We start from the raw sequence: 16285 nt of genomic DNA, 5'->3' as shown, positions 1-16285 counted from the left end.
GAACGAATGGTACGACGCACGAAAGAACGAACGAATGCACAGACCAGAAAACATAGTGCCCATAAATGGGGCATAAAAATAACGCATGCCAAATTTTTCAAGTAACTAAATTACTTTATAAAACATTTCAAAAACACGTAATTCATCCAAACTGTAACGAATGCAAGCAAAGAAGATGCTGTCAATTCTGATACCAAGTTTTATTTAGTTCAGTATTTTAAGTAAAACAGTGTAAAAAAACAAGTAATTAAGAATTACTTAGTATATTATGTAAGAATAACTTAATCAAACTAAGTAGTTTAAATTCATCTAAATATTGTATTATCTTACTTTAAGGGGATACCTATCACTTTGACTAAAATTTCTTTGGCTTGTTTGATTTTCACATCATTGCTTATAAATATTTACTTTATGCTGATAACAGAAATTTCAATATATTTCAAGCACATAGTTTCAGAAATTTTTGCATTGGATATGAAATTGTTCAACTGTTTTTAAAGAGTTACATGTAACTCTTTCGTAGTGTTTTGTATTTCCTCAAGTAAAAATTATATAATTAAAAAAATCAATTTTTCGGATGCAGCAACCATATTATCTATTAACACATAGCTTTTAAGTGTATGGCGATGAGTGACGTACTTTAAAATTGAGCTATCTTTCAGTAAATGTGAGAATTGTTTACAGCAGAATGCATCGAGTATGTAGGTAAGGGTAATATCTTTGGTTATAAAAAAGAAGATGTGGTATGATTGCCAATGACACACATTGCCACAAGAGACCAAAATGACACAGACATTAAAACAACTATAGGTCACCGTACAGCCTTCAACAATGAGCAAAGCCCATACCGCATAGTCAGCTATAAAAGGCCCCGATGAGATCATGTAAAACAATTCAAACGAGAAAACTAACGGCCTTATTTATATATAAAAACAATGAAAAAAAAAATATGTAACACATAACAAACGACAACTACTGAATTACAGGCTTCTGACTTGGGACAGGCACATACATAAATAATGTGGCGGGGTTAAACATGTTAGCGGGATCCCAACCCTCTCCTAACCTGGTACAGTGGTACATGTATAACAGTACAACATAAGAACACACTATAAAAACCAGTTGAAAAAGGCTTAACTCATCAGATGGACAAAAATATAAGTGGACGTGGCATGGTACTAATGGCCACAGACCACAATTAATTCCTCTATTAGTTCTTTATAACTTTTTGTCTCATTAAAAACATTGCACCGATTCTTTTTGTCCAATTTTTTGTGTGTGTCATATATAGTACTAGTCCAAAAATATATCCAAAATTCAGAAAGATTGCTTTCACCCAACATACAAATTTAGCCAATACACATCCATACCACTATAGGCAAGTCAAGAGATGTTCCGAAAAGTGTAAATATAACCTTTTTGCACCTGGCCTAATCACTCTTTCCTTGTTAAAATCAGTTAAAATAAAACATCCAAAAGTTTATTTCAGCTCTCTTCTTTCATTTCCACCCCAGAAAAGCTAAGAAATGAATGAGAAAGGGAAAGAAAAAAAATAAAGAAAAAATACACTATAATTAAGGGGAACTATATTGAACAACGAAAAGCGGGATCATTAATTGTGGTCTTGGGCCACTAATACATCCCGACACAAAAAGAAACAATGAACAGATCTGAGAATACTCGCAGTTATCAGACCGCTAGTTCAAAGCCACTATTACGTATAGAAACATCATTAATCTTTAGACTAAACTATCAATCCGTACACATCCAACATCTTAGCTTGTTTGCTAGCTGAACCATGCAGTAATTTTATATAAGGTATACTACCCTCCTTTAAGAGTACACTAGTTCGCCATATAACCAATCAATCTGTCTGTAGGACTAGTAGACTACTCCGAAAGGATGGTAGCATACCTTACCTAGTAATGACTTCCCGGTTCAGCTAACAAGCAAGCTAACCAAATATTCAATAAATGTATAAGCACTTGACTAATATCTAAATGATTTGTGCAATAGGCATTTGTATAGAATAAATGTAAAATTACCATTGTTATAATGACAAGCACTGGAAAAAAATCCGTCAGAGATTGATCTCCGTCCAGAATGACATGTTTATTAATTGCTAAAACACCAAATGTTAAAACAGCAATTAAAACCGTCAACATCTGCAATGAAAAATAAGATTAATTTGAATATGTTCTTCTTATTTATAGACTGTAATATTAAACGGAGTGATTCTGCTTATACTGTATGACATACATCTGTTCATAATTTTCAATTCAAGTTTTTTTTTTTTATAATTGCACCGCTTATTCTTTTACATTTATCTGTAACGCTGATACATGTATATAAAACATCTCAGACTTAACCAATCCAAAAAAGAAAAAAACAAAATACAATAGACCAAACCAACAAATAATTCTTCCGAAACAAGGACGGACAATAGATCACAGAAACAAACTAACAGATCCTGTCCACTTCTCAAATACTATTGTCATCAAAAATATATAGCTGCCAATTTTTTCACGGCGAACAGACTACAATCATATGTGATTTTTTTTTTAAAGTAAGTCAATTCATTTGGTTGACCGTTATGGTATTATCGTGTCACAGATGATATCAGATGTGTTCCGTACGTCGTTACTACAATCCCCTTCCCTTTTCATGAATGTGACCTACCGAATTAGACTATTTACTGGGTTTGTCATAACTTGAGCAACACGATGGGTGGACCATGTGGAGCAGGATCTACTTATCCTTCCCGAGCACCTGAGATCACCCCAGTGTTTGGTACGGTTCGCGTTGCTCAGTCAGTTAGTTTTCTGTGGTTTTCTTGTGAACTATTAGTTGTATGTTTTTTTTCTTTTTTTCATTTTTAGCCATGGCGCTGTCAGTTTATTTTCGATTTATGAATTTGACTGTTCCTCTTGTATCTTTCGCCCCTCTTTTATTGTGTGCATGGCCAACAGATTTATTTCGATAATCCATACTTTTCTAGGCATTAAGGAGTAAGAATGCGGACAGGTCGACTTTTAGATTGTTGTGTGAACTATCACGTTCAGATAAAGGTCAGTCAGCCGATTTTGCGCAAAGCATGGTTCATTTCCATATCACAGTAACATGTTTATGGGCCAGCTGAAGGACGCCTCTGGGTGTGGGAATTTCTCGCTACATTGAAGACCTGTTGGTGACCTTCTGCTGTTGTTTTTCTATTTGTTCGGGTTGTTGTCTCTTTGACACATTCCCCATTTCCATTCTCAATTTTATTTTGTCCTGATATAGAAAAAAAGAAGATGTGGTATGATTAACGATGAGACAACTCTGCATAAGAGACTTAACGATACAGAAATTAGCAGCTATATGTCACCGTACGGCATGAAACAATGAGTAAAACCCATACCTCAGTTATAAAAGGCCCCGATATGATAACATGTAAAACAATTAAAACTTCATATTTTATATCATTATTATTATGCAAACTAAACTTATTAACAAAAAAAAAATATTTAACACAGCAACAAACGACAACCATGCACTGACTTGCGACAGGAACATGCCGAATTATATGCATGTACTATTTGCCACTGACATTTGAATACTAAACTGTCCAACACAATAATATAAGCATTTATTTGCAATTAAATTTTAAACGTTTGTCTTGTTTTGATATACTATTTCTTTCGTTTTCAATATTACTAATTATTTTGTAATTATAATAATACTAGTACTTACCGTTCCGAGAGAATTTATCAATTTTGGAGAATTCCCTCGACCAAAATGAAAAACTCGTAGCGGTGCTCCAAGTAAAAGGAGAAAACATGGGGAAGACTGAAAGAATGACTTCTCAACAAGCGACTGGTATGCTGAATCCATCGTGTTTTCTGCTAAGAAAAGATCCTACAAATTTAAAAAAGCGAATTTTGTTATATCTAGAAACCCCCTAGCCACTTACCGAAATGACAAATTAAATACACTGCATGTTTACGCTGCTGGCTATAATTTTCCTCAGCACACGATTTGTACACCAACTAAACGGATATGCCTTTTGTGGGCTATGTTTGTAATTTTTGCAGTTGAAAAGTAGCAATTGTGAGTACTATGTCTGCGGTTTTCGTATAAATGAGTGGCAAAATTACTATTCTGTCTGCAGTTTTTAGAATAAATATATGCGCATTTTTTCAGGAAAAAAAACCAAGAGTATTCGGTCTGCAGATTTGTAGCAATATGACTTTAGTGTTGGAGAAGAGTAATAGTGTCCACAGTTATATTGTAGTAATTTGATGCAAGTTTTTGTTTTTGTAGTAATAAGCCGAAAAAAGAAATTTCTTTTGACAGTTTTTTAAGTAGTTTGTGGCCGATACGATTATTCTTTCCGCAGTTTTCTTTTTGTAGTGATAAATTCACTAAATTAAATGTACTTGTAGTTATTAGTGGCAGTTAGGATCACCTCCAGTTTTTTTGGTCAGTCTTCAGTTTTCGATGTTGTTTCTTGTGTACAAGATTTGTCTGTTTGTCTTTTTCATATTTAGCCATGACGTTGTCAGTTTATTTTCGATTAACGAGTTTGACTGTTCCTCTTGGATCTGTCGCCCCTCTTTTTTCCCCTCTTAGAGATAATCCCCATTAACCTGTTGTATTCAACATACGAAGCTTTAAAATCTTTAAACACAATCAAATTATATCAACGCGTGTGCAAACTTAATATCTATACATCTTACAGTTCATACCTGCATTTTTACATTCCAAAGACAGAACTAAAATGGTCAACTATATCCTGCTCATATATATAGAGAGAAAGAAAAATCGGTCAAACATCAACACTATTAGTTGATCGTCACAATTACAAATTCCCAAATGAATAAAGAACGTCAGTTTAAATAGAAATATTGTGCTGATCTTTTATTTCCATGTGACAATGTATGTGTACATGGTACAGGTCAATAATTAAGTACAGGGACGATATTGATTCTTTGAGGATTTAAATATACTGATCAACAAACAAAACACACAACACCAACAACTTTCTGGTTGATTGAATTTGTTTTCAATAATTATTATAGGTAAGGTATCTCTTGTGTCTTTTATACTTTCTAGTGTATAGTTGGTTTGCTGATTCGTAGATATTTTCTTGTTTAATGAATAATCAAGTATAATATTATCTTCTACTATTTGCCATAGTTAACTTACTGTTTTGAACACTTTAACAAAGTTCGATATATATTTTTATCTTCCTGTAAAAATTTTGTTAAACGATAAAATTCTCCTTTTGCAACCTTAGGCAGTTAGATAAATTGTTCATGCCAAATATGTTTATCACATAACGTATTAATAAGAATGTCTACAAAAAGTGACATTTTTTTATGTTCAGTATAAACAATGCCTTTTGATACACATTGATGTCCATTTAAAGGGTATTAAAACCAATGCTTCGTTGCGTAGTTATGCAATACACACTTACAATATGTTAAAGTATTAGAATGGTTATTACCCTAAAATTTACTGTATAGTAAAAACAAAATCTTTGATTTCGAATCGACCTTTTTGAGCTTTCAATTAAAGATTTTCACGTTTAAACAAAGACACCTACTGAATGTATTCCCGGTAAGTAAATGGGAATTCCCTTATCCATTATATTTCAAATTATGTGTAATTTTACGGTTATTTTTTATGATAAACATTTTCAGGATGACTGATGTCTATATCAAAGTAAACAAGTATGATATGATGACAGTCCCCATGACAAAATAGAGCAAAGAAATGAAATAAAATACAAGTTATTTTTCTAAACTTTTTGTTATAAAATGATGATGCTCAGTTGATTCAGCATTTTACAATAGTGATGCATCTACGGACATGTTTTGAAAATAATGATAGATGTATCGGAAGCATTCTGATGTGAGCATAGAGTTGAAAAAAAAAACATGAATCTTTATCAGGATTTTTTTTGGGCATGGATATGCTCAAAATATGACGCAAAACGCTGACGAATCTGAAAATTTAGTATAAGCACTTTTATCTAAAGAATTTAAATCTATTACTGCGTCGTTCTTAACTAAATGTATGTATAATGTATAATACATTATAGATATTTCCCAGACATAAAGACGTTCCTATAGCAGTAAAATATACAATCAACGTTATGTGTTAAAAATAAAGTATGTGTAGGTTACAATGTGAAATGAATAACAAATTTGACACAGTTTAGATCGTGGAGAAATATCAATTATAACTATGCGTCAAGTTAAGAACAACTTTAGCAATACAATACACAACCTATAATTGGTGTGTGTATATCTAGGACGAACAGACGCCAAAGAAAAAGTACGGAAGCCCATAGGGGACCTAACAAAAAATAAAATTATTTCGTTATCTCAATATATATATCGTTATTTCAATATAATTAAATCGTTATTTCGATATAATTAAATCGTTATCTCGATATATTTATATCGTTATCTCGATAATTATTTATTTCGTTATCTCGATATAATTATTTCGTTATCTCGATATAATTATATCGTTATCTCGATATTTAAATCGTTATATCGATATATTTATTTCGTTATCTCGATATATTTATTTCGTTATCTCGATATAATTACACCGTTATCTCGATATATATATGTGGTGTATGGAATGACTGTAGCGGGTACATGTCTGTCTGGCAGGTGTCATTTGTCCTTGACCTCATTTTCATGATTCATTGGTCAATGTTAAGTTTTCATGGTTTGGTCTTTTTCTTGTATACTATAAGCAATAGGTCAACTATGTTTGGTGTATGGAATGATTGTAAGGTGAATATGTCTGTGTGGCAGGGTTCATCTGACCTTGACCTCATTTTCATGGTTCATTGGTCAATGTTAAGGTTTCATGGTTTGGTCTTTTTCTTGTATACTATAAGCAATAGGTTAACTATGTTTGGTGTATGGAATGATGGTAAGGTGTACAAATGTACATGTCTGTCTGTCTTGGTTTATATGACCTTGACCTCATTTTCATAGATCATTGATAATTTTAAGTTTATGTGATACTTGTAGTGAAACTTTATCTGTAGGACTATCAACATTAAACCAATCATGGTTAGTAAAGCAGGCGAGACATTTTAGCGTGTGCACTCTTGTTTAACAAATCCACTACAAAGTAATAACACTTGTGTAGGACCTATATAGTGAACACCTATATCAAGTTTGGTTCGATTCTGATTAGTGATTCTCAAAAAGGGAGATGCAAATGTGGTTTTCCATAGGGTTTCAATGCAAATTTTGACCTCCGCTAGTGGCCAGACAGTTTGAATTTCGTATCGGCTCAAAAAGTAACAACACTTGTTAAGGACTTTGGTAAGAACATATTTACTTATAATTAGATTCAATCAAATCAATTCAGTAGTTATAGAAAACTCTTGAAAATCGACCAAACAGAATGTTCAAAGTCCCCTGGTGGACGTACGTACGGACGGGCGGACGGACAAGGGTAAAACTATATGCCAGAATACCCATAGTGGTTCCAAAGAAATTTTTTAAACTAAACTGTTAATGGACGGAAGACGGATGCATGATGATGGCATTGGCTGAGGCTCATATGATTCTTCAGATTAGGTGCAACAAAACACAAACCAACATATAAATATAAGAAAGAAGATGTGGTATGATTGCCAATGAGACAACTCGCCACAAGAGACCAAATGACTCAGAAATTAACAGCTATAGGTCACCGTACGGCCTTCAATAATGGGCAAAGCCCATACCGCATAGTCAGCTATAAAAGGCCCTGCAATCACAAATGTAAAACAATTCAAACTAGAAAACTATATTATGAATATTATATATAATATATGTATGTATGTGCCTGTCCCAAGTCAGGGGCCTGTAATTCAGTGGTTGTCGTTTGTTGCTGTGTAACATATTTGTTTTTCGTTCATTTTTTTGTACATTAAGTAGGCCGTTAGTTTGATTGACCGTGCGGAAAAACCGTTTCGGATATGATATCGGACCCGATATGTTTTGTACGTCGTAACGTATATTTCTTCTCTTTTAATGATTGTGACCTACCGAATTTAAATTGAAAATGGAAATGGGGAATGTGTCAAAGAGACAATAACCCGACCATAGAGCAGACCACAGCTGAATTAGACTATAGCTATTTACCGGTTTCGTAATACATGAGCAACACGTCGGGTGCCACATGTGAAGCAGGGTCTGCCTACCCTCCCGGAGCACCTCAGATCACTTCGAGTTTTTGGTGGGGTTCGTATTGCTTAGTATTTAGTTTTCTATGTTGTGTCATGTGTACTATTATTTGTCTGTTTGGTTTTTTTTTCATTTTTAGCCATGGTGTTAATGTTGTCAGTTTTTTTTTTCGACTTTTGAGTTTGACTGTCCCTCTGGTACCTTTCGTCCTCCTTGGTTGCTTTTGAGAAAATAACCATTATTGTAAGTTAACCAATACACTTTTTACCTTTTTTTACCTTAGAGGAAGCATAAGAAACCATGTAACATCAAGTTTCAAACATATTCTAAAAGAATCCCTAAATAGATTATCCATTGAAATTTGACAGTGTTGACAACAACACCTTATTTACTTTAATATTTTTAACTGGATTTTATCTTGAAGTTGGATTTTATGTCCGTGGTGTTTTCTTTTTATTGTAGCATATATCTCTATTAGTCTCGATAACCCAGACGCATATTTATATATAGCGTCTGGGGTGATTAACCGGACTGGTCAGATATTTATAGGGGGCGTAACAAATAATTAAATATAGAACATATCTATAAATAGCACTTCCGGTATCCCCATTCTATTTTTAAAAAACAATTAATACAAACAGTAAACACTTAACAGTGTAACGTTACATCAAGGACTTATATATTCTATATCATCCCTGGTTACATGTATAAAAATTATGTGATTATTAAAACTGACATTTTGTAGTTGACCCTATTTTGCCCAACTTGCAGATGGGTAAATTTAAAAGAACGATCGAAAACTGTAATTAATAGCGGTGGTCTTTTTTCCTGAATTTTGTGACCCATGTAAAAAAAAAATAAGAATTAAGACAGAATTTTTTTTCGTGGGAAAAATTTGATTGATTATAAAAAGGAACAATGTAGCATGAGTACTGTAGAGTGCCCTCATTATAACAAGGTCTGGATCAGCCACTGTTTGTGTATAGGGGGTATCAGGCTCCGCTATGCGCTAAGAGATCCAAGGGATCCGTATAGGCGGACCGTTGTACATAAAGCCATACAATATACCCTAATTTTCAGGCGAGTTATAGTTTCTCCGACATGTATCCCGAACGGCCTATAATCTAGGACCTCATCTTTATATTTATTGTCATTTTTTCAGTCCTGAACATTTAATACCAATATTTACCACAAGACGATAACCAAGCAACCCAAAATCAATCTTTTTGTATATTATAACACACCACGTTCAATATTCTCTTATCTTCATACTATAAAATGTCATTTTTCTATATTTTTGTATCATAGCATACACTATTTATTCTATGAAATATTTCCCACTTGACGTTATAAGCAACCAACAGTCGGTATATTGATCTATATTGTATCCACATTAGTCTGTATTCTTTATTTTCCCCCTTTTTTCTTAGTTTTGTCTTATTTCTGTAAATCCTTGTTATTATTTATGCTTTCCTTTTTATATAATCTTTCAGATATCTGACGCACTTACCTAACTCGAAAAGCACACATCAAGTTACGTTTATGGAAAGAAAAACAACTCATACAAATACTAAGATTTCAATGGAGAAAATCCTCCATAACAACTTGTTACTAGCAGATCAGTGAGATCATACAATGAGCCAACTTTTTATTGACAAAATTAACTGATCTTAAAATTGCAAACGACAGAATAGTCTGAATGTTTCACAATAATCTATATCGCCTAATCCTTTTGGGAAGAAAACATTTAGGGACCAATCTTCACACAATAACACTTTGTCAGTCTCCGTGTCCATGAAGAAATACATAAGTTAACCAGTCTTTCATGAAACCCAATTTAATACTCTATGAATACATGTTTGAATCAATCACATGAAAAAGATGGAATGGGATTTGACCCATACTGCATTATAACTTGTAAAAAAAAAAATACTGAAAAGTGTATGCTCTTACTACAAACTATTTTGCTGAGTTCACACGTAATACGAATTTGATTCCAATATCCATCATGTATTAAAGGGCAGCTTCACAAAAATTCTCCTGTACATGTGAACCTTTATATAAAATAAGGAGATTGGTATGATTGCTGATGAGGCAACAACCTAGCAAAGTTCAAATGACATGGATGTTCGCAAATATAATAACTGATCGGCCTTCAATATTAAGAAAACTCCATACCACATAAATAACTGAGAAGGGCCATCATGTAAATGAGATACAATTCAAACGTGAAAACTGTCAAATTTCTTATATGATTTTTAATTTGTTTAATTTCTCTGACATATCTGACAACAATGTGATTCTTGATTTTTGATTTATTTACTTAATGAATGTCTGTGTACCTTTTTTCGCTTTATGGTTGCTGTCAGAATAATGTTTATACTGTGATTATAATGATTGCTGGCAGCTTCAGTAATTCAAAACAAATCTTTGAACTTTTTTTCTTATAAAATTGGAGCTGTTTATGATACAATGAAAATTCAAGTATTATAGATTTTTTTTTAATTCTTCACATTTTACACATAATATCTGTGTCCAGAAATCTTCATTGGTTTGTCTACAAAAGAAAGTAAATGTTAAGTCATATTAATTTTTGGTCACCAGCATAGCATATATGAAAAACAAAATGTTTGGAAAAAACATCATATATAAATATACATTTTAAAATGTCTTAATGCAAGCTGAATCCCGCTACGGCATGCAAGATTATCTCGCTGTGTTGATGACACAACCCATTGGTGGCATTGGGTTGTTTCCTGTTCTTTTGTCGGGTTGATGTCTCTTTGACACATTCCCTGTTTGTATTCTCTATCAAAATCATGCATGAACTTTTATCATTATTTAAGGCCATACAGTTGCCTATAAGTGCTCACATCCACCTTGTTTGACCTTGGGATGGATAACTGTCTCATTGGTATTCATACCGCATCTTCTTATTTGTATAATGTTGACCTTTTGGTACTTTTATTCTCAATTTTTGTTTAAGTCAACAGTATGTCCTCTTAATTATGTTGATGTCTACTTTTGGTAATGTATATCACTGGGATCAGTCACCGGTTGTTGCCTCATTGAGACCTCCTTTCATTGATGCTGGATCTATTGTTTTGCATAAAAATCGAATTTTCAGTGTTTTCCTCATGCCATGGTTTTATTGTAAGGTTTAGAAAGCCAATTGGTATATATTCACCGACAACATTGCACATGTTGCATGTCTTCTTTTATGATTTTTTTTGAGTGTGGAAAAAATGCCTTTTAAAAGTGCAAAAAAAGTATTGTCCAGTTGACCAGTCCAGACTTTGTTTACTAACAGTATATTTAAATTACTTTTTATAACAACCTGTCCCACTTCTTCTATGTTTGTATAAGCTAAGTGCATTTGTTTTAAAAAAAAATCGAGCACAAAATCATTTTCACCGTTTGGTGTATGATCAAATTGGCATCTTCTATATATAGTTTGTTTGGTTTTCTTCTGCTAATGGTTTTGGATTGCGTTCCCTCTTTTAAATGTGTACAACATTGCGCATCATTCCTCCCCCCTTTTTTTTTACACATATCAAAATGCGAACTCCATTATATAATGCAGACAGATACAACAAACTTATCCTGGATGAAGTTCATATTTCATAGCACTTTTCAATAAAGTATTTATAAAGCTAAAGTTACCACAAATCAACCACAAAATGTATTTATAGCGTACACACGACTGTTCGAGTGGTCCCAGTCAATACAAAAATTGCCATTTATTATATATATTATTAACTTGCTTGCATAGCACGGACATGCATGAAAGAATATAACTACTCGGTGTTTCAGGTTGTATCAAAATTTATGTAACAGTTTGTGTTGTTATATCATGATTATATCTTACCAAAGTTTGATGTGCTGTTATTTTCCTTTGCGGTCATGGAAGCCATGCTGTCTGGTGTTTTCCACGACTTGAATGTCGTCACAGAAAAATATAAATAGCTTTAAACAACAATCGGTACACTCGGGCTTTTCAATAGTATTATCTTAATATAATTTCTTCCGAAGTCAATAACCAACTTCTTGGTTATTCGTCTTGGACATTATCTTTAAATACAAGCTAACAAATCCGATACTATTCCGAATGTCATAAATTACCATTTTTATATCACTTGTCATCCAGACGCTCTACTTTGAAAAATAAAGCGGCTGGATGATCGAGACTAATATCTCTATTTGATGGTTCTTGTTCAATTCCGTTATTTCGTCCAATCAAGGGGAAACCATCATGCATGTGCTCAAGGTTGGTTAATAATTCTATAATAATGTCATTGAAAAAGCGTGCATGTATAAAATCTAAAATATCGAGTCACAAAATGGCTGTGCTAGGGTCTCTTTAATCCGCTACGATGAGAGTTTTGTTGTAGGAAACTCAGTCTAATAAAAATAATAAACTTCGATATCACTTCCATGAATAGATAGTTTTCACGGCAAATGCAGTCTACTTGTATATTCTGGTCGACTAGATATAAAAATGAAGATGTGGTATGATTGCCAATGAGACAACTCTCTCTCAAAGAGACCAAAATGACACAGAAATTAACAACTTTAGGTCACCGCTTCTGCCTTCAACAATGAACAAAAACCATACCTTATTGTAAGCTAGGAAAGGCCCCGAAATGAAAAATGTAAAACAATTCAAACGAGAAAATGAACGGTCTAAAGTATATCCAAAGTAGATAAACGAAAAACAATATGTAACACATCTGACTGGATTAAAATGTTCATCAGTTTTAGATCTATCTACCCTGAAAATTTCAGACGAGCCAGACATCCCGTTGTTGGGTTACTGCACCTAAATTAGTAACTTTTACAGGTTTTTATTTTATCTTAAATATTTTTATAAATAGAAAACTGTACAAGAATAAAATAGCAATAACATTCTACAAATTTTCAACAAATAAGTTTATTTAACCGAAATTGTCAATTGACTTTTTAAGAGTAAACTGTTGATGGCTTTATAGTAAATTTTTCGTAATTTTTGACAATCTTTTACAAAAATCTTCTCCAAATAATCTACTGAGCCTAAAATAATTAAACTTAGATACAGTTTGAATGGAGTATCTTGATTGAAAATGTATCCGATGACCCACATGGTCGCCCTGGCTAAACATAGAACATCAGGGTTCAATTAAGAAGTCTAAGGGGAAATTGTAAAAATAGAACACATACACAATTGCATATGGTTACATGTACAACTTGAAAACTAGTTTGATAAGTGGTCTTCAGTAACTATTGCGTGGCTAGAATATGATGACTTGCTATTACATCTACTCGCCAAATTGAACCAAAACTGACCTCAATCATTATAAGGGTATCTAATGATAATAATTATGATTGTGTTCGTTATTTTACATAATTTCCAAAATCAAAGTTGATACAGGTGAGCGCTTTGGGCTCTGGAGAGCCTTTGATTTTTTTTATGAATGAATAAGTAGTATTCTTCACTGAACTACTCAGCTGAAGCCCGCTGTCGGGTGCAGTATTCTCTAGCTGGGTAAGACTTATTGATTTTTTCGGCTTTGGTCTAGTTGTTGTCTCTTTGACACATTTCAAATTTACATTCTCAGTTTTAAGATGTCACAATTTACAAAGATTTTTAAGATGCAAATTACAGCATCTATTATATTAACTTGTTCCCATCAATGTTTTTTTGTTGTATATAATTGTTTTATCTTAAAGATTTATTTAAAGTAAATGTCTATTAATTATATATTTTATACAAATGAATTGAGGGAAACAAGACACTTGATACATTTTTTGTTATATATGCGACAGTTTGTGCCATTAAATTATCGGTTTGAATAGAGGTGTTCCGGAGAGTAGACACGTATTTTTCTCCACTAGTTGTATTCTTCGAGTTCTATCATGTAAAACTATATGCATGTTTCTGTGTTGTTTTTTTTCTTAATCTTTTATAGACAAACCGTTATTCTGACTCAGAGTAGACACATGTTTGATCTTATTCCTTTATACCGCGTGCTCAGTGGAGAAGCAGCAAATTTAAATATCAATAGTACAGTCTTTGCTGGGACCCAACCGGTAATTGATCCCCAATCTCGCAATCTCGCAATCGATGCGAGCACTCTACCACGAGGCAAACAATGCCCGTCCATTACAGTCAGAGACACTGACACACATTGATAACGATTTATCAGATTCATCAGAATAAGTATAAACGATCTTTTATGTGTCAAAAGAATTTATTGGAAAAACAAATAACATATCTTTTACATAAAATCCTATTTATCAAATACTTCAATATCATTGGCATCAAGACACCAAGCCGGCATCTTTTGCCATACCATAAAATATACTCTTCTTATCTAATAGTAAATTGGTTGGTGAGTCGAATTCCATGATTTGTCCGCAATCTAACACAATAATTCTACAATAGAAATAAAATAAACTCATCATAGTTACCAGGAATATTTTTTTATATACCCCAAACATGCGTTTCGTCTACAAAAGACTTCTTAGTGACGCTCAAATAAAAAAAAATAAAAAATGCCAAATAAAGCACGAAGTTGAAGAGCATTGAGGACCAAAATTCCTAAAACTTTTGCCAACTACAGCTAAGGTAAATATGCCTGAGATAGAAAAAATGTTAGCTATTTTTCATATCATATGTATAAAGTAAAATCACAAAAATACTGAACTAAGAGGAAAATCAATTCGGAAAGTCCATAATCACATGGCAAAATCAAAAAACAAAACGCATGTATATGTTTTTGTATTTGAAAATTGAAAGTACGACGAGCACTGAACGATACAATTAAAATAGTCAAGTTGTGATAAGGCAAATCTTTGAAGAAATACCAACTGCTATAAAATAGATCACTTTCGAGTTCATCCGTCACCGGAAAAAAAATCGTAAATTAGGAGCCTGTGTGACGTCATTTACCAGATAGAGATGGTCCCTTGTATCCATACACTATCTACGTTCATCAAGCGTCTTAGAGGTCGCCAAAGCGTCTTAGAGGTCGTCATTGTGCAGAATAAACTAGAAATATGTTTTGTTTTGTAAGTACTTAATCACAACTCCCTAATGACAGCAGTGCTGATTGTTAATTTTGAAAATTTAGTTTGCCGAATAAATTGTTCAGTATAATATTATAATTTTCCAACCACTCGCTCAACATTAGAACGGATGTAACGATGCCCCTAAACGCACAAATGATGTTCACTAAAAGTTTTTGACGGAAATGCATCGAACTCGAAAGTTGTCTATTGTTTGACATTTTTGTCAAAAATCATTATATAAACTGTACTCAAGCAAAAAGTAAAATCACAAAAATACTGAACTCAGAGGAAAATCAAAACGGAAAGTCCATAATCACATGGCAAAATCAAATAACAAAACGCATCAAAAGATAATGAAGATAAACATTTGATAAGAGTTGAGAGTTGTCTCATCTAGGCAAACATACACGTACCACATCTTGATTTAACATTGAACAACGTATAACATATTTTAACCAGAAGTATATTATACTGTGTTGTGTTTGCTGAAAATTAGTCAATGGGAAGGATTCAGTGTAATTTTCGGGAAATAGAATACACCAAAAGAAAAACTTCGATGTGCTCCAAACTAAAGAGTAAATTTTAAATAAACCTAAATTAAAGAAATGTTTCGCCCCATCCTGTATTCCGTATGTAATTAACTTCATACATACATAGGACCCGTTACTACAATTTCACTAATTATTCAAAATTCAAAGATTGTAGTTCCGTCAACATGGTCAATAGTAGGTAATTTTGAAAAGAAATGTGGTTTTTTTTTCTGTCCATTTTTTTTATAATTCAAACCTTGATAGATAGGATGTTTCACTGTACTATCACAAAGTATAAAAAGTTCAGGGGTCGTAATTCTGTAAAAATAAACCAAATAAAGCTTCATATAAATGAAGTTTATATAGAAAGAGTATTGAGGTCCATTGTTTGTATGAATTTCAGTATACAGTCAAGTGACATCTGAATAACATATGGATAATAGTTATCAAAGGCACGAGGATCATAATCCAGTACGCCTGACGCGCGCCTCGTACACACAAGACCCATCAGTTACGCTCAAA

General features: G+C 33.0%; 2 protein-coding genes across 4 annotated transcripts in view; both read right to left on the bottom strand.

Annotated features, from left to right (window-relative positions):
* LOC134724488 (multidrug resistance-associated protein 1-like) overlaps positions 1-4924 on the bottom strand; it is a 59986-nt gene extending 55062 nt beyond the window's left edge. Inside the window, exons 1-3 of the mRNA XM_063587533.1 lie at positions 4728-4924; positions 3733-3897; positions 2046-2165 (exon numbers count right to left, since the gene is read on the bottom strand). Coding sequence (XP_063443603.1) covers positions 2046-2165; positions 3733-3897; positions 4728-4733 — 291 coding nt within the window. The 5' untranslated portion in view covers positions 4734-4924. The remainder of the gene's footprint in view (positions 1-2045; positions 2166-3732; positions 3898-4727) is intronic.
* A 9538-nt stretch (positions 4925-14462) lies between these two features.
* Positions 14463-16285, bottom strand: part of LOC134724487 (multidrug resistance-associated protein 1-like) — a 37918-nt gene continuing 36095 nt past the window's right edge. For all 3 annotated transcript variants that reach the window (XM_063587530.1, XM_063587531.1, XM_063587532.1), the window contains one exon: positions 14463-14598. In XM_063587530.1, the coding sequence (XP_063443600.1) occupies positions 14484-14598 (115 nt within the window). In that variant the 3' untranslated portion in view covers positions 14463-14483. The remainder of the gene's footprint in view (positions 14599-16285) is intronic.

Source organism: Mytilus trossulus, chromosome 7 (assembly GCF_036588685.1).
Source record: "Mytilus trossulus isolate FHL-02 chromosome 7, PNRI_Mtr1.1.1.hap1, whole genome shotgun sequence".
NCBI classification, from domain to species: domain Eukaryota; kingdom Metazoa; phylum Mollusca; class Bivalvia; order Mytilida; family Mytilidae; genus Mytilus; species Mytilus trossulus.
The sequence above is the reverse complement of the archived record's forward strand: the minus strand, read 5'-3'. Positions and strand labels throughout refer to the sequence as shown.